General features: G+C 44.6%; 1 protein-coding gene and 1 long non-coding RNA gene across 8 annotated transcripts; both read right to left on the reverse strand.

Moving 5' to 3' along the window:
* Positions 1-5,089: 5,089 nt before the first annotated feature.
* Positions 5,090-7,722, reverse strand: LOC119336038. 3 transcript variants are annotated; one of them, XR_005162176.1, is made up of 5 exons: positions 7,195-7,722; positions 7,101-7,119; positions 6,938-6,984; positions 5,588-5,650; positions 5,090-5,487 (listed from the first exon to the last, which is right to left on the reverse strand). XR_005162176.1 is itself a non-coding variant. In XM_037608079.1 (5 exons), exons 1-5 carry the CDS (start codon positions 7,253-7,255, stop codon positions 5,235-5,237), a joined length of 432 nt encoding a protein of 143 aa, XP_037463976.1. In that variant the 5' UTR covers positions 7,256-7,722; the 3' UTR covers positions 5,090-5,234. The 3 variants fall into 3 exon arrangements, 2 of the variants coding, with proteins under 2 accessions (XP_037463976.1, XP_037463975.1); XM_037608079.1 differs by having other exon boundaries at positions 5,090-5,476; XM_037608078.1 differs by having other exon boundaries at positions 6,938-7,119.
* A 3,209-nt stretch (positions 7,723-10,931) lies between these two features.
* Positions 10,932-18,387, reverse strand: LOC119338806. 5 transcript variants are annotated; one of them, XR_005164107.1, is made up of 10 exons: positions 17,402-18,383; positions 16,921-17,009; positions 16,779-16,843; positions 16,269-16,347; positions 13,144-13,417; positions 12,944-13,049; positions 12,039-12,374; positions 11,596-11,674; positions 11,358-11,444; positions 10,932-11,236 (listed from the first exon to the last, which is right to left on the reverse strand). It is a non-coding gene; the product is annotated as an uncharacterized LOC119338806 (long non-coding RNA). The 5 variants fall into 5 exon arrangements; XR_005164106.1 differs by having other exon boundaries at positions 11,358-11,674; positions 17,402-18,387; XR_005164105.1 differs by having other exon boundaries at positions 10,932-11,444; positions 17,402-18,381.
* Positions 18,388-18,400: the final 13 nt, after the last annotated feature.

Consider the following 18,400-nt stretch of genomic DNA (forward strand, 5'->3'; position numbering starts at 1 on the left):
CCCCCAACAACACTCACTGTTCATCAAGGGAAGGAGGCAGCAGGTTCGATCGGCTTCAGTTAGCAGCAGTAGCGAACGAAGGAATCGCTCGATCAGGTTCAGTAACGTGTAGCCTGCAATGCAATCGCTCGGGTTCAGTAGGCGAATGCCTCGCTCGGGTTTAGTTAGAGCCCAACACCTCGCACCGACACGTGCATACGTGTACGAGAGAAACGCGCAAACCTCCGTGCATGCTCGCCCCCGACCGCCCACTGTAACCGTGAACTCCGCGATATTTTCCTTGCCCTTGCTTCTACCATGGTTTTTTCCATCATAGACGGTCCAAAGAATGGCATGCAGCTGCGTCTCCGGCTCGCCCAGGACGAAAAGCCCATTTTCTGTCATGATTTTTTATCATAGAAGTAGGAGCCCACCACATCTATGGTGATACCGGGTTTTGTCACAATTATCGTCATAAAAGTGTCATAAGCATGACAGGAAAAAAAATTGTTCGACCCAAAATGTCACGGATGTGTGTTTTTTGTAGTCTATTTGGTTGGCACAAGGTCTGTTTTAATAGGACAATCTAGCCTATTTGTCACTTTACCCGCCTTTTGAGCCTTCAAGAGGTAGGCAAAACCAACTCTTTGTTACTCGGAAACCGTTACGCATCTGTTTTCTTGCTGGTCTTTTTCGATGACATTCTAGTGTACAGTTCTACCATGGTGGAGCATCTCAAGTTGCTAGAGGAAGTGTTCCGGTAGAACAAACTTTTTGTGGGTGAGCCAAATTTCATAAAGGAAATACATTATTTATGAAATTGGGGTCTACTCTGTTCCGCCAATGTTAGACCTTTTTCCACCAATGGCGAAGGCTACAGCTCTGATTTCAGAGCGCGGAAACGGAAAAGAGATAAAGATAGGGATCCCTATAAATCGAAATATATGGAAAAAGTGCACTTTTTTACTACTACTACTATTTATTAGACTTTTTCAAGGAAACATCGTTTTTCCGAGTTAGACTGAATTGGTCGGAGCGTAAACGAGCAAGCAGAGCCCAGGAAAGAGGTCAGATCGTCATAGTGTCACTAGGCGATGGTTCAGAACAACGTCGCGGAAAGGTGTTTAAAATCGTTTGTATAGCACCCCATTGTACCAGTGAATACCTCTAAGGAGGAGGGGGAAACTATGTTAACTATCTCCCATACCTCTCATGAGTTTATGGAAGACTTGAAGGAGGCAGATTTGTGTGCAAGACTTGTTGTAAAAAGGAGAAGAGCACCTGACTGTTGAAATTCCAGCAAAGGTACGTGGTTTATTGGCAGAATTTCAGAACATACTTGGAGAGCCAGAAGGCTTGCCACCGATGAGAGGAATTCAACATAGAATTGACTTAATTCCAGGAGAAAGTCTTCCTAATCTTCCACACTATCGAATGAGCCCAAAGGAGCATGATATATTGAAGGAGAAAGTGGAGGAATTCCTGCAAAAGGGCACATTCGAGAAAGTATTAGCCCATGTGATGTACCATCCCTACTCGCGCCAAAGAAAGATGGATCTTGGCGCATGTGTACGGACAATAGAGCCATTAAGAAGATCATCGTAAGATATAGATTCTCGATTCCCTGTCTAGATGATATGTTGGATCAGCTTAGTGGACAAGAGTGTTCACAAAGCTAGATTTAAGAAGTGGATATCATCAAATATGTATCAAACCCGGGGATGAATGGAAAATCGCCTTCAAGACAAAGTAAGGGTTGTTTGAATGGCTAGTCATGCCATTTGCACTCTCAAATGCACCAAGTATTTTTATGTGCTTAATGAATTAAGTCCTTCGACCTTTCTTGTCCCACTTTGTTGTGGTCTATTTCGATGACATCTTGATCTATAGCAAGGATGAGGATGAACACTTTGATCACATTCGGAAGGTGCTAAAAGTACAAAGGGAAAATGAGCTCTATGTCAACTTGAAGAAATGTGCTTTCCTGCAAACACAACTTCTTTTCCTAGGATTCGTGATAACATGTGACAGTATTCGTGTTGATGACTCTAAGGTTGAAGCAATCCGAGAATGGACAACTCCGAGGACCATTTCTGAGATAAGAAGTTTTCATGGCCTTGCAACTTTCTATAGGGGACCTGTGAAGAATTTTAGCACTATCATGGCACCAATTACTGAGTGTTTGAAGAAAGGAAAGTTCCAATGGACAAAAGCAGCTGAAGCTAGTTTCAATGAGATTAAACAAAAACTATCACAAGCTCCTGTCTTGGTGCTACCTGATTTCAACAAGACTTTTGAGTTGGAGTGTGATGCAAGTGGAGTAGGCATTGGAATTGTCCTATCTCAAGAAAGGAAGCCCATTGCTTTCTTTAGTGAGAAGTTAAGTGAAGCTAGACAGAAATGGAGTACCTATCAGCAAGAATTGGATGTCGTTTTCAGAGCCTTGAAAAATTGGAAGTTTCTTTGTTGCCTAAAGAGTTCATTGTATATAGTGACCACCAATATTTGAAGCATTTAGAAATCAAAGGCATGTTCACCGCATGCTAGCAAGATGGGCAGCATATCTGGAGAGGTTTAACTATCACATTGTGCATAAATCTGGAATAACTAACAGAGTGTCCAATTCTTCGAGTCGTCGTGCATGACTCTTGACTTCTTTTGAAGCTAAACTTCCGTGCATGGATCAAGTAAAGGAGTTGTATGAGGGTGACGAAGACTTCGGCCATGTTTGGGTAAAGCACACAAGGGGCCAACCATTAGGCGATGACTATTTGATGCAAGATGGATATCTCTTCAAAAATGATTGTTTGTGCATTCCAAGAAGTTCTCTACATGACAAGCTGGTTAGAGAGCTCCATTCAAATGATCTTAGTGGCCATGTTGGATGGGACAAGACTATCGCTAGCCTGTAAGCTCGCTACTTTTGGCCACAACTAAAGAGAGATGCTGGAAAGTTTGTTCAACGATGCCCTATATGTCAAACCTGCAAAGGCCAAGTCCAGAACACATGGTTATACAATGCCTTTGCCTATTCATGTCGCTCCATGGGAGGACATTTCTATGGACTTTGTCTTGGACTTGCCAAGAACAAGATGAGGGAGTGATGTTGTGTTTGTGGTCGTGGACATATTTTCTAAGATGGATCATTTCATCCCATGACGCAAGACGGCGGATGCTCGTCATGTGACAAATCTATTCTTTCGAGAAGTGGTCATACTTCATGGAGTTCCAAGATCCATCATATCAGATCGTGATAGCAAGTCTCTTGCTACATTTTGGCTCACTTTGTGGAAGCAATTCAACACTGGATTGAAATTTTCTAGCACTGCTCATCCACAAACAGATGGACAAATGAAAGTGGTGAACAATTTTTTGGGTAATCTGATCTGTTGCATTTGTGGAGAAAGGAATGGACGATGGGATTTGGCTTTATCTCTTGCAGAGTTCTCCTACAATAACTCCAAGCATAGATCCACAGGAAGGAGCCCATTTTCCATTGTCTACACTAAAGTTCTAACACATGTGGTGGACCTGGTGAAGCTACCATCAAGGGGAAACTCAAAATCAGCATTGTCCTTTGTTGATAATTACACTGAGTTATTTGAAGAGATTTGTGGTGTTTTGGAAGCAGAAAATCAGAAATATAAATAATTTGTTGACTGCAAAAGGAGGCCGAAATCATTCCAAGTTGGTGATAAGGTGATGGTATACCTCTGAAAAGAGAGGCTACCTTTTGGTGTTAAAGGGAAACTTAGGCAGCGAAGGCATGGGCCCTTCTCTATCATGAAGAAGATAAATGATAATACTTATGTGATAGATCTTCCAAGCGACATGGGTATATCCAACACTTTCAATGTTGCAGACTTGACTCTCTACCATCCAGAAGAAGCGCTCTATGAAGATAACTCAAGGGCGAGTTCCAAACAACCAAGGAAGAATGATGAGGAACACTAGATGAGGAAACATAAAAAATAAATCATATGTTAGATTTGTTTGGCTACTTCTAGAGTTCTAGACGCTCCAACTCCAGTGTAGTATTTCTTTTCTTTTCTTTTCTATCCTACCAATTATTTTTAGAGTCTTCTAGTTGTGAGTAGCTATGAGTAGAATGGTGGAACTTAAATAATGTTTTCTAGAGTATTCTAGCTATAAGTATAAGTATGTGAAGGCTTCCCAAAGCCCTATAAATAGAGGTCCTCACCTCTATTTTGTATTCAGAGTATGTACCCACTATCTATAATAAAATTTGTTGTTCTTATCTAAGATCTTGAGGTCTAGGAGTTTTGGATTGAACTCATGCTGCCATATTGGCTTACATTCGCCTCTAGAGCAATATCTAGCGCAACGCTTTGAAGTTGTTCCTTCAACACTTGTGTTATACACTTTGTAGGAGCAGGGTGGAGTTACTCCTCCACAACCTTTGTGCTGCTTCAGATCTCTCATCGAAACAGTGCCGCTCACATGAAAGGGGAAAACCTGGCCGGGAATTAGAAACGACAAAAGAAAAAAAAGGGAGGGGGCGGCCAGGCGCAGCGGTTTCAGGCTGGGACATACAAAGAAAACCAGCCCAAAAACTAGATAGTCCAGGAGCGAATCTTCGTGCAACAACGGACGGACAACGGTTTGAATGTTGGCGAATCGAAAAACAGTTGACCGTAAAATAGCAAATCTGAAAAAGTAAAAAAATGATGCGGGGGGCGCGCTCAGACCCGCTCCGAAAGTCTGTTATGACGTGGAGTATTAAAGAAACCAGTGGTTGGGGTGCACCCTTGGTGCGCCGCCTGAGATGAAGTTTTGGCGGTGCCAGGTGGATATGCCCCTTTCATTTTCCTATTTGTACCATGTCTATTATTATTTCTATTATGTACTGTTATTGCCTGAGCAATGCCAGGGCAGGACACGCTCATCTGGCTGCCGTTTTTGTCAGCTTTCATGTGAGCTTACAAACTGTACTCATTAGCACACTACATTTGTATGAACAGGGGATGACACATACATTGACTAAAACCAGCCGTTTAATGTACTAGGTGATGCCCCGCGCGTTGCTGCGAATTTTTTTTGTGGAAATTCAGAGCATCGACATCTCAAAGAAGAACATAATTTGAGTCAATAAATGATAGATTTCTTATATTGGAAAGGTTGAAAATTATTGTTGATACAAATATGTAACACATGATTAAACCATATCAGTTTCTAGCAAGAACCATATATTGTATGATATAAAAAGCTAGCACTTTGTAGCATGAACCATATTCTTACAGGATATATTTGATGTTGTTTTTAGGTGTGCCTCGTGCAGTTACTATGACCTGGACATATGATATCCCATTCTTTTCATACTCAACAATGTATCCAACATATGAGAATGGATGGTCACCACGCAGTGGGTCAGTGGTGCCTTGAGGCTTGTATTCCCGTTTAAAAGTTATAAACACCGGGTCCTTTGTGCTCTTCATCTTTGCAATTGCATTTGTGTATTTCTTTTGAGCTTCTCTTACTGAAATGGTGCTAGAACGTGGCAAATTATTGTTTGCCAAATTAGGTATATGTTGTCAATCAAGGTAAGAAGTGAAATGAAATATAGGGAAAACCAATTCAGCAGGAGTACCTGATACTTCGGTTGCCCATTTGTACTTGTTTTCGACCCGTGATTGAAAAGATAAGTGGTAAGCTGAAAATGCAATAGGATTATGTTATATAGATGTGTGTGTTGTAGTAGGAAGCCTGTTTTGCTGATTACCAAATGAGGCTAAATAAATTTCACTCTTGCTGCTTACCAAACAAAGGTAAATAAAATACACATCTTTTTTGCTGCTAGCTGCTACAAATTTAACAGATGGTGTACATCCATGATTTTCTATATGACAGAGCGGGGCATTTAATACATCGACAAAACAGAAAATGTTGACAATGCCAGAATAGTTAAGAAAGATTTTCAAATATATGGTAGTACCAAAAATTCACAATCTCATTGTGTTGCTCCAAGTCTGTGTTTTTAGTACACCAAACTACTGACAAAATAGGAAGTATAAGTTTTAATACGCCCGAGTCTACATTTGTTGATGAAAACCAAATTAAGGGGACTACTTATGTTGAATAGTTATTTTCACTTCCCATCCTAGCTAACTGGGCATCAGTCAGCCTAACACACATTTATGCTTTAGTAATAGTATTATCATACGTCATTGGTACCCTTCTAAAGGTGACTGTATACGTCTTGAAAAATGTAAAAAAGTTCTATAAACCAAGCGAGTTGAGCCCAAGTTTTGTCCTGTGTAATCTATGGTTGTATATCTTGTCCCTCTTTTTACACATCTCTTATTTTATCAATTCACTTATCTAACATTTACAGTAAACAATATGTCATATATATAATTCATACTGTTAGAGATAAAGTTTGAAGCAAGAACACATGTAGACCTGTCAACCTGTCAAGTGTATTATTTCCAAGATATACATATAGTCCTTCAGGCTAGCAGAGCCTACGCATGTCTATTTGTTGTATGTAGTTATATTTTATGATATATTGATATGAAGAATAATTCCTCTCTGTCTCCAAATTATGGATGTAGTCCTAATGTTTGTGATGATAGTCTACAGCTTGAATGAGATGCATTTTTTAATTCTTCTCAGGTATGTGACTTGGCTCAACCAAGAGATTACTGATGTATATATATCACTCGGATTGCACGGGAGAGAAATATTATATAGCAGAACTTAAAATCTATAGATATAGCATGAAACCAATGACAATCTGTCATAGAAATAGTTGGAAAATCAATTAACTGACACAATGTGGTGGTATATTGGGACATGGAAAATTTAAGAGCAATATTCCGTCATGTTTTTGCCCAGAAGCATCAAGCTTTGCATCAGCCAAGACATGAATTTCAAAGATAAGCATTGCACAACCAAGAAAGACAATTGCATGATGAAGTTCTAGGATTTAGAACCAGACCTGTAGTGCAAGGGGGCGGGATCAATGGACACCTTGAGGAGAATTTGCTGCACATGACAAAATGAGAGTAAAGCACAATCTGGAACAAATGCAAAGACGTGTGAAGTAATGAAACAATTCCCAGCAGCAAGGGATCTCTGAAGCATAATGTGGAGCCGAGCACCTCTGATCCGAAGCGCAACCTGAAAAGATTCGAAGGCATTAGCTTCAGGATGGAAAAAATCATAGGCTGCTGGAAATAGTGAGTGTGCACCTACCACGCCGGAGGCCTCTTCGGACGGGGCGCGAGAAGGCATCTGTGATGGATGACGATGACATTACATAGGGGTATTTAAACCCACTTACCTCCGAATTTGCAGATTAATGGAAGGTGATGTAATGAGGGGTGATGAATTAGGTTGTGGGTGAGGACGTTTCATGAACATTTGTGGATGCATTATGGTCGGGATAACATACGTCGTGGAGGTGGAAGGGTAGTGATGGCCATAATGCGGTAGCGGCAAGAGAATTAATGCACGGGAGATCGTCGGTCATGGCGGCAGTAGCAGGTGAAGGGGCGTCGTCACGGTGGCTGCGGTTGGCCGAGGGAGCATCGGCCATGGCGGCGGCTGGCTGAGAGAGCGTCCGGCATGGCGGCAACTGACCAGTAAGCGTTCAGCGTGTCGGCGGCTGGCCGAGGGACAGGCCGGGGAGCGTAGTGGCGGTGCCGGCGGATGGCCGTGGACCCGAGGTACCAGGCGGGGAGCGGTTGTGGCGGCGGCTATGGGGATAATAGGGATTGCACGGGGAAGATGAAGACGCGATGGGTGACGAAGGATACATGGGCTATTGATTCATTTGCCGTGGGCTTAGAATGTTTACAAAGAGCCCAGTTCTATAGCCCACGTACAAAAATGTGACTCGCATAGCCGAGACAGCGAGCAGGACAGTGCGAGCTGAAGAATAGAGGGCACTGCGAATCGTTATTCTCCGCTTAGGGGTGGCAAGTTCCAGTAAATTTAATCAACTCTTAGATCAAACGGCTGCAGACTGCTCGGCTGTACTGTATCAACGGCTATAATAATCCGGGTGATGTGGCTTCATAAGAAGCCAGGAAAATCAGGTAGTGGGGTGCTCCTATTTAGATATAGAAGATTCTAGGAAACATCTAGCACGGTTAAGTCACTATTAGGCAAATATTACTATCATGACAATGTAACTACAGGATGTTCGAAAGTGCTAACGTGAGCCCGAGCATATATGGTCATGTTATCTCGGTTGTTCGTTCTCCTTAAGATTGGGTCTCCTGCTCGTATTTCATGTTGTACTCCCTCCATTCCGAAATATAAGTCGTTGGAGGAGTGTAAACTGTACTCCTCCAACGACTTACATTTCGGAACAAAGGTAATATATTCAAGTGTATTCTGATCCAGACAACACACATGGCCCACACTCCAATAGTGAGTTAATGCGGGCTATCACGTTATGTAACTTCCGGTCCACAATTCCGTACTGAGCCGTTTTACATGACTTTCTGGCATGACCATTAATGCCAGGCCATCGCTACCTGAACCGCACGCGGCTTTGTGAAATGATCCTAGTGCCTCCCTCACATGATCACTCAGCAGATTCTCAAAACAAAAACAAAAGATGACCACTCAGCTGATGCTGAAGCTATGTGTCTAACCACGGTAGCCATGGATTGTAAGAGCAATTTCAATGGGGCGACCCATTTTGTCTGTTTGAATCGGCGTGGACAAAAGTGGCGGCCCAATGCGCCAACCCAACTCCATTTCACGTCCGCGCCGACGCATTTGCGGCCAAAATTTACGCCTGGAATGCGTCGGCGCGGACGCAAAGCGGACGCGCCGCGCGTCTCCTCGCCGTCCGCCGCGTCCCCACCTGGTGGCCACCCAACCGCCACCGGTCGTCTTATTTATGACGACCATCGACAGCGGGCCCACGCGTCAGCCAGTGCGCACGTCCTTTTTTAACCATGCGTGCGGCGGGGTAGGCCTCATCCACTTCTCCCGTCCACATCTGGCCCACCACCACTCCCTTTGCTTCCTCGCCGGCGAGCGCAAACCCTAGCGCGGCCATGGGCCTCTTTGGCAGCAGCAAGGGCAAGGGCAAGGGCACTCCCGGTGCCTCGTCATCCCGAGCTTCCCCTCCCCCTCCATCGCGGGCGCGTTTCCGCCCTAAACGCCGGCGCCTGCACATCCCGGTGCACCAAGCGCGGTGGCACTAGGAGTACAGGCAGCCCCCTCCCCTCCCCCGACGTGACGCTGCCGCACCATTGGCATTTGGATCCAAACCGGATCCCAGTGTCGGCGGTCCCGCGGAGCCAGCGGGCGCACGACGACGAGGTGCGCCGGCGCCGCGCGCTGCTCACGCCGGAGCAGCGTCGGCTGCCAGAGTACGCCGCCGACTCTCCCAAATGGGAGGCTTGGTTCGCCCTCGAACACGAGGAGCAACGGCGCTCGGGTGTCGACGCCGTCCCGCCGCCGTTCCCACCGCCGCCCTCGGATGTAGAGCCGCAGGACATGAAGGCGTAGGCGGAGTACCAAGCCGCCCTCGAGGAGGCCCTGCAACACGCGCTGGAGGCTAGCCGCATCGACGAGGACGCGCACTGGGATGGGTTGGAGCAAGCCCTTGCCCTGTCGGCGGCTGGGGACTCCGTCCACTCCCCGCTCTTTGTGCCGCCGCCTCCACCGTCGCCGCCCGTCCAGCCCAAGTCGGAGCCGTCACGTAAGCGCTCCCGCCTCCACCCACTTGGCCGGAGGAGGCCTACTCATGGACGAGCCAGTACCGCGAGTGGGTCAGCGCGCCTCCCGTCCACTTCGCCGCCACGCCGGAGGAGGAGGCGGCCCACCTCGAGCGATGGAAGGAGCACTGGCTCCGCCAGGAGCAGGCCGACGGCGAGGAGCAGATGCGCTACGACGCCATGCTCCAACGCGACGCGGAGGCGCTCCGGCTCGAGGAGGAGGAGGAGCGCGCGCGGCTTGCCGCAATGCCGCCGCCCCAGCAGACGCCGGAGGAGGCTGCCCTGGCAGCGTACCAGGCGGCGTTCCGGTGGGTTGGCCCTGCTCCGGTCTTCATCGACCTCACCGACGACGACGGCGTCGAGGGCAAGGGCAAGGGCAAGGGCGACGACGTCTACGGCAACGTGCGGGGCGGCAGCAGGTGGGCGCTGAGTTTTTTTAATGTTTTATTTAATGTTTATTAGATTTAGGTGGACTTTGGTCGGCGTTTGACCGGCCACTTTATGTTTAATTATATTTATTTATGTTTATTTCATGCAAACTTATTTTTTTTTCACGCTGGCACATTTGGGTCGGCCTCCCCGTTGGGCGGTCAAGCCGACCCATTTTAAAATGCAGACGCGCACGTCCGTCTGGCCGATCAAAACGGACAAAAAGCGGACGAAATCGCCGTCTGTTTGGGTCAGCCCGTTGGAGTTGCTCTAATTTATCCGTCTCGCCAACCTGAACCTTTATACCAGCACGAACGACAGCAATTCTGTAGATACGAATGGCCTATTCCCGGCCAATATTTCCAAAGTTTTAAACCACTACTCATGTGAATCTTGGTTGTAGTCATTTAAATACCTGTGGCGATGCCGAATATTTCTTATTGCATTCCAACCCAAAATTCTATACCACTCCTCCACAAGATTTTATATCTACTCCATCCGATTCCAAAATATATGACTCAACTTTGTACTAACTTTAGTACAAAGTCGAGTCATCTATTTTGGCAAGGAGGGAGTATGTTTGACCAATGAGCCCCGGCTCTGTAACTCGGTACACCACTACAACTGGAGTGCCAAAAGCGAAATCTGATTCTGCCAAGTTGTGTATGTGCACGAATTCATGTCATTAGTAAATATTGTCAGAACAATCGCCCAAGACATTGCAACCACCGAGCTGTCTACTTCAGTAAACCGCTAAAACTTATGCACCAAAGAGAAAAATCCACCCTGGATCAATCCAACAAGCCATCTCTGTGCAGAAAATGGTTCTAACAATATTTGATTATAAAGAAAAAAGAAAAATGCTACAATGGTGTTCAATTATGCGAGGAAACAAAAATTTGCCTGCTTATTTTCCTAGCACCGAGACTGGATCTATACTGCAATGATTTTATCTACAAACAAAAACACAAGTAAAAAATGTCGGAAAGAATTCCACACACAAACCATAACTCTAGCTTAGCCGCCCAATTGCACCTATAACTCCGGCTTGTTTGACTGAATCCGCGTAACTGGAACTGAGATGTTATTTTCTTACTGGCAGTCATGCTTTGGCTTCAATCTGACATCTCCAGAGTTACAGAAACAGTATGTATCAGTATGACAGTTCTAAAAAGAACACAGATCAGTATGTATGACTGATGAAGAAACAGATTTAAATTCAGAGAATATTTCTGCATAACCAAATACCCCAAGAAACACAATGAAAGCGGGCTGGAGTCCCCAATTTGTTTTGAGCTCCGCGCGCTACGTAGTATGAATTTTTTGAGATGAAGTCTTGGCACCCATTTAGCAAAAAATCAAACGAAATGAAATCCCACGTCAGTAAATTACACAAGCAGCAAACAAAGACGCAGAAGAGTAAGATGTAACAAGTTGATAGAAACATGGTAAATTACACAAGCAGCAAACAAAGACGCCCATTCACCTTTGTCTCTAGGGGTGGGGATAACCCTTGGAGTTCATATCTGTTTGGTAATGTACAGACTTCCCCGAAGGCTTGCTAACTGTACTCCATGAACAAAACACAATGCAACATCAATCTTCACAACCACATTCTATCTGATTAGACACATTTGCTGGTACAAAAAAATTGTCCATAACGTATCAATATGTGAACTAATGATCTTATACTTTAACTCCTGACAAGCAGTAATTCTGTACAACGTCTGATAAATTACCCAGTATTTTGTCTCCTAATTACAAGCAATCACCTACCTATGGAGTCGGAAAATTTCAGATTTTTGCAACGAAGACATCATAACTTCTCAGTTCACAAATTATGGTCTAATCATTTATCCAGGGGACGCAACAATGTGGACATAACGAATAATTCAGATCACAATCTAATGATGTGTCGCTGTGCTGTACCTGTGCAATGATAACGAACCACACACAGATCAAAGCACGTATCCTGATACATGGGTCAGCAAGAACGCTGACGAGTTGAACCACGGCTCAGCTTGCTGCCGTCCACGCCCGCCGTTCCTCCGTCTCTGTCGTTGGCCACAGTTCATGTGTATTCCCTCTTTTCCATATTTTCAGCCGCTCGTGAAGTCGGCCCACTTTTTTAATGCATTGAATCCCTAGACGCTACTGAACCGCCCAGATATAGAGCACACGTGTGCTCAAGTTCAAAAACACTGTGTCCCAGGATGTTGAGCTACTTCAACTACATTGGTTTCCGTCCTCTAAAGCTTCAGGAATCTGTAAAAAAATAACTAATAGTTAAAAGTTTGAGAGTTGTGATATTTATCTTAGCTGATAGGAATAAACACAATAACAATAGGAAAGGGCACAGTGCATTCAATGCATCATTTTATGTTTACACAATATACATGATGATCAATTGAGTAGCATATGTTATAAGAACTGAAGCCTCTAACATAATTTAATTTGAAAATTGTAGAAACTATGAGAAGCAGATGGAACTGCAAATAGTTTTTTTTTTTTTTGAAAACTTAAGTAAGAAGAAGGTTTTGAATTTTTTACAAGCAGTGTTTCTCCTTTGCCTGAATAAATTAGGACATGGCTAGTAATCTTGATGCACAGACATTACTTTATTTAATTGAAATGCCATATTGAGAGATTCTTTCACTGTTTTCAGTTATAAAAAAACAGCCAATAAAGCTCCTCCAATGTTTGATTGGGATCATTATTGACATCTCTTTGCTGAGAACAGTGTTACATGTATCATGGAAGGAAGGCTGGTCTAGTAGGGACACATAGGTAACTCTGAACCAAGATAAGGTACCAGATGAAGCTAAGAAGGAGACCTGACTTAGCCGTGCAAATCGCTCAGAAAACAATTGCTCAAGGGTATGATGGTGTCATCAGCTGCTCGTGCAATCAGAGCATACAAGGCCAATTGCTCATCACACTCTGGACCAAGAAGTACTTCATTAGTATAAATAAAGGAGTCTCGAAGAGGAGGGTGCTCTGAATAGGAAATATTTATTAAAAAAAATCATCATACTTGAAACGGAAACATGGAAGTATTCAGCATCATCATTATCCTCAAATGCAGAATCAGCAGCAGCTATGTAAAAGAGAAGAAGCGCAGTCAGTATGCAGCATGACATGAGAACAACAGATGAAGTACTCTATAAGCATAATTATCAATGTCTTCGAGGGCAACTTCAAATGAAAAGGTTTGTGCCCTTCAAATGTGACTCCACAATGATCTTAAACAAACTTGAACATGCAAGTGCTCCATCAGCTGGCATAGGACTTTTATCAGCACAAGCTTCCTGTGTATAAACCGGATTGAAATGAATCATAATTAATGGTTATAGTCAATAAGATGGAAGAATGAGTTATATTAACCAACCTAAGTAGCTAATCTTGTTACGTCTATTGGACATTGCCACAATCACTAGAATTTATCACTTTAAACATAAAAAGGCGGTAGGAATAAATAAATAAGTGTGTAAACCATATTGTATAGGAGGGTATAGTATTAGACTGCAACTGGGAACTTGCTGCAGAAAAGGGCCTCCTAGTTTAACCAACCTAGAAGACATGAAAACATATCCAACACCAAGGGGCGAAAATCATCTTAGCCATTCAGATTAAAATACATCTCATCAACACAATGGAACATTGCACTGATGGCCGCATTACTGTCGATGGAAGAAGCAATTGACGTTTTGTTCGCTTCAGATAGGAGTCGCTCCAGGCCAAATAAAAATGGGATAATATATGTTCTGCGGTCTTTTAATCTTTTATGAACAAGAAGAACATCAATAGGGGAAGTGTTGCAGTTACATTGAACATGATGTATGTCAAAAAAAGAATGGTAGGTTCAGAATTAAATACAATGTAGTTAATACATTAAAGACAAGATGCAATCATCACGTCTGGTGATGCTTGCAGCGCCATAGTGCAGCAAGCCATCCCGATTTGCACGCTCCAACCTAGTAACACAAAATATAACCCATACAATAAAAACAAGCGATGGTATCTGATATCAGTAAACCTCTGAATGAGCCTTACTCATCACCACCATCAACATCACTTAGCGCGAATCCCACAAAGAGAGTAGCAGACCGAAGCCAATTGTCAACGAAGAAAAGATGACCAGAAACCACACGAGAAATGGTGAAAGCAGAAAAAATCACTATATCAGGAGCAAATCATGATCTGGTGGACACAAAAACTGGGACATGCATAAGTAAATGGCTCAGATATACCCCCATCTCGACACCATAACTGAATTTCTGGTAGAATGACCATGAACATCTTATATTTGTGAACGGAGGGAGTAACAGTTAGCCGCTAAACTGGTTATTTACACAAGCCATCCTAGTTTAGCACCAACTGAATAAATTCAGGTGTTAGATAAAAGCAATTACAGGGAAGCTATATCATCACAGCCATTCATGAACATGACATGAAGGAAACCGTAATCTTGACACCTGAACTTGCCCTATAGTACAAACTGATAAGTAGATGAAGAGTATAGTAGAAGAAAGACATTATCAAAAGTCAAATAGCAATTGAAACAAGCAGTCTGGCGAACCCAATAAGATGATCTAAAATAAACTATCCAAGGGACAACAGAATTATCACAGCCATTCAAGGAAAAGTAAAAACAGAAAAAGAAAAAGCCTGAACGCCCCAAACTGTTCCCACCATGGACAACAAAATCATGAGAAGGCAAACCAAACACCACGAGAGGTGATCTGTGCGTAGCTGCTCCTACTGAGATGGCAAATGCCACAACCACGACAATTCATCACTTTTAAACATAAAAAGGGGATAGGAATAAATAAATGTATAGAGGCCACGATATTAGTTGCATTGAGATTTGAGAGGGCTCAGATTCGTCTTTGTTAGATCAACAACCTAGCTCCACTGTCTTCTTGCACCAGATCAATCCCCATCATTGAAGTCGAGGTCCTCTGGTTATCACTCAACAGAATGACCATCCAAGAGAGAGTCATCAATATTCAGTGAGAATGAAAAGGTTCCAAAAGAGGGGGCAGTGGGTTTTTTATGCTCACAGCTCCTCAAAGAATCGAAGACAAGCTTATGTCAGCCATGTTTTATCATCATCGCCCCGGATAAGTTTCCAACATGGTTCAGTTTGTGCTGAACTTTTCCAAATAAGTCAAAACAGTGATTTAGGCCGCAACATGACCATAGTATCCATACCATTGATTACGAGTCGAAGGACTAGTCGAGACTAGTCGATGGACTAGTCTATGAGTCGCAACTGTGGTGTCGACTGCGAATCTCGTGTAGACTAATCCGATGAGTCGAGCGGTCGAGAGATTAGTCTACGACTAGTCTGGACTAGTCCTGCTGTCTGAGTCGCTCGACTCAAATTTGGGAGGGGGAAATTGGAGAGCGAGCTATGAGAACGAGCCGCCTGGACGAGGCCACCACCAGCACCCACTGACCCGCCGCCGGGACGGCGGATGGCGAAGCAAGGCGCGGCAGCCGGCCGGAGCTCGTGCTCGGGCGGCGGCCATGGCCGTGCCCCGTAGGCGCGTGTGGCCCTATGAGAGAGAGAGAGAGAGAGAGAGAGAGAGAGAGAGAGAGAGAGGAGAGGAGAGGATGCACGCCGGTGGTTTGCTGGCACGCCGGTGGTTTGCTGGCTCGCCGGCGGCAGCGGTCGGAGGCGCGGGTCGCGCGCGCGTGCTTCTGTGCGTGATGACGCAGGTGGTGGCGACGGGATCAATCGGGAGCTAGGGTTACAGAGACTGGGATGGGAAGTAGGCTAAGTAGGCTGGCTACTTGGGCCCAAATGGGCCAGCTGGGGGTGGCGTGCTGAGCGGCACTGGGCTGGGCCTGGCGAGCGTTGGCGAGCAATGCTGGTTTTATTGTATATACTACTACATACTACACATACTGCTACTAGGTATTAGTAGTTGACTACTACAGTACTTTGTCGACTAGTCTAGCACTAGTCTAAGACTAGTCTGATTAGTCTATGAGTCTCAACCTCGGAATGACTCAACGACTCGTCGACTCGTAATCCTTGATCCATACACACATACATGCATGCATACATCACTCTGGAGGTTGAGAGACACATTCAACAGAATGTAGAAGTAAAAGGAAAAAACAAATATACTATACTATGCAATCACATACCATGCCGTGGACGTCCGGATGGTGGAATCAGTGTGCCTTTGGCAGCCAATGTGCAGGGATGGAACCTCTCTCTGAGTTGCTATGGGCCACAACATTTTAGTACATGTTAGACTAATTTATTTATTGAAATAGCTAGTTATTATTATACTCGATTTCCATGATGTAAAAGTTCAGTCACAAAAAATCAGCAGCCCTTTCATCCTCCCTATATGAGCTAATTTTAGATGGTAGTTCAAATTTGATTAACCTGGTAGTGGTGTAACTATGCTGATTAGTCCTTTTTTTAGTCAGTGGATCTTGCTGGTTGCAGAATATATGGATTGAATGTGCAGTGCAAAATGGTGAAGTCAAAATTATAGGTATTCCTTATGCTTGTGAAGAAAGTCCATTTCAATGGTCATACACCAAAATCATGTGAATCCCTGAAACTCAACTCACTGGGGCACTAACAGAGAAACCCATTGAAGCATTATAAATTTATGTTGAACTAAAAGAGAGTATACTACGGACCTCAACTCTAATATCAGCAGGCCCTGGTGTTTCTTATTGGACTTAAGCCATTCCTCCTCTTCAGCCTGTAATGCACCCAAAAAATTGAGTCCACTGAATCTAATGTTGGTTAAATGGTGTCGGGTGATAAGAAAAGACTTACCCATATGTATCACAAAATGGAGCATTGTGTGCACGACAGAGCAGAGCCATAGGAGCAATGCAGGGCAGAGCAGAGTAGAGCAGAGCATTCTGTTGCATAAAAAAACCAACCATTTCTTTATACATGGAAGAACAAAAGAATGTTAAAGTGGATATAATCATAGCATGTTTATTTATTAATTTTAAAAATATAGTTAAGTACGTGATACAGAATTTTAGCCGCAATGATAATTATAACTAAATAAGGATTACCCATTAAACAATAAGATGCAAACTCGTAACTACAGTCAACTGGTACCATTGACAATGGACATATCCAAAACTTTCCCACACTTACTTGGACTCTGTACTCTAGATTAGACTGCACAAGCATGCAAAGTGGGAACATGGGAAATCGCATTGTGACAAAAAATAGTCTTACGACTCACAATGTTCCTCACAAATTCAAATATGTACTCGTAAAGTATAACAGAATTATATACCTTAACTTCCTGAAGAAGCTTCATTTCCCATGTGCAGTTTCTGTAGCGTCGTGGAAAGGCTGCCGCATCCCATCACCATGTCCTCTTCGAACCGCAAAAACTCCTCCATTGTCAGTATCCTGCAAATCATCATTGCAGATACTGGATCTCAAGTACCATCTCATAATCAACACATGTCTTTGCTGATTATGTGGACAGCAGGCCAGCAACATGTCGATGTTGACATGCTTTAGTCTGCTGCACCTGTTCTCCGACGACACACTTCTCCAGTACGTGACATCATGCTCCAAGCGTCTCGCACTACTACTTGCCTCAGATGACTTGGTTTCATGGGGAAGTTCATCCCCAATACTGCTCCTACCTTTGTAGATTGGCGGAATTCAGAGACCACACAACCCCGATCCTCTCATCCCTAGAGATGGCCGCTCCCTCGCTGAATACAACATCCAGAAGGAGTCCACCCTTCACCTGGTGCTCTGCCTCCGTGGTGGTCATCCATCCATCCATCATTCTCAGGAGCTGCTCATACCTGGCCTCAACCGACCAAACCCCACGCGCCCATGACGCATCAGACAACACCATAGGGTTCCCAGCCCACGCCAAAACCGAATCCAAGGCAATGGAATCGCGCTGGCTGGCGGCACCACAGCGGTGGGGAACTGACGCGGCGGCCGCCGCACACGGCCACCACGCGTGGTGGCCTCACGCTTGAGCTGATCCGGGTAAAGATGGGCGGAGCAGCTTCGGGCGACGGTAGAGAGGACCATCGATGGGCGCCGGAGCGGAGGTGGCTCCGGAAGACTGTGCGCGTGGCGGCGGCTACGAACCCTAGCGCCGCGGTCGATGGCATCCCTGCCGGCCACGTCCATGGATCCGGATTGAGAAGAGAACGGGGAAGAGACGAGGCCACAGAGAGGGAGGAGGGGGCTGGGACGGGGAGAGGAGAACTGGAGGAGGCGGCGGCATGCTTGGGTCGAGGGGAGACGACTCTGTGTGGAG

This window comes from Triticum dicoccoides, chromosome 7B, assembly GCF_002162155.2.
Source record: "Triticum dicoccoides isolate Atlit2015 ecotype Zavitan chromosome 7B, WEW_v2.0, whole genome shotgun sequence".
Classification (NCBI taxonomy): Eukaryota; Viridiplantae; Streptophyta; class Magnoliopsida; order Poales; family Poaceae; genus Triticum; species Triticum dicoccoides.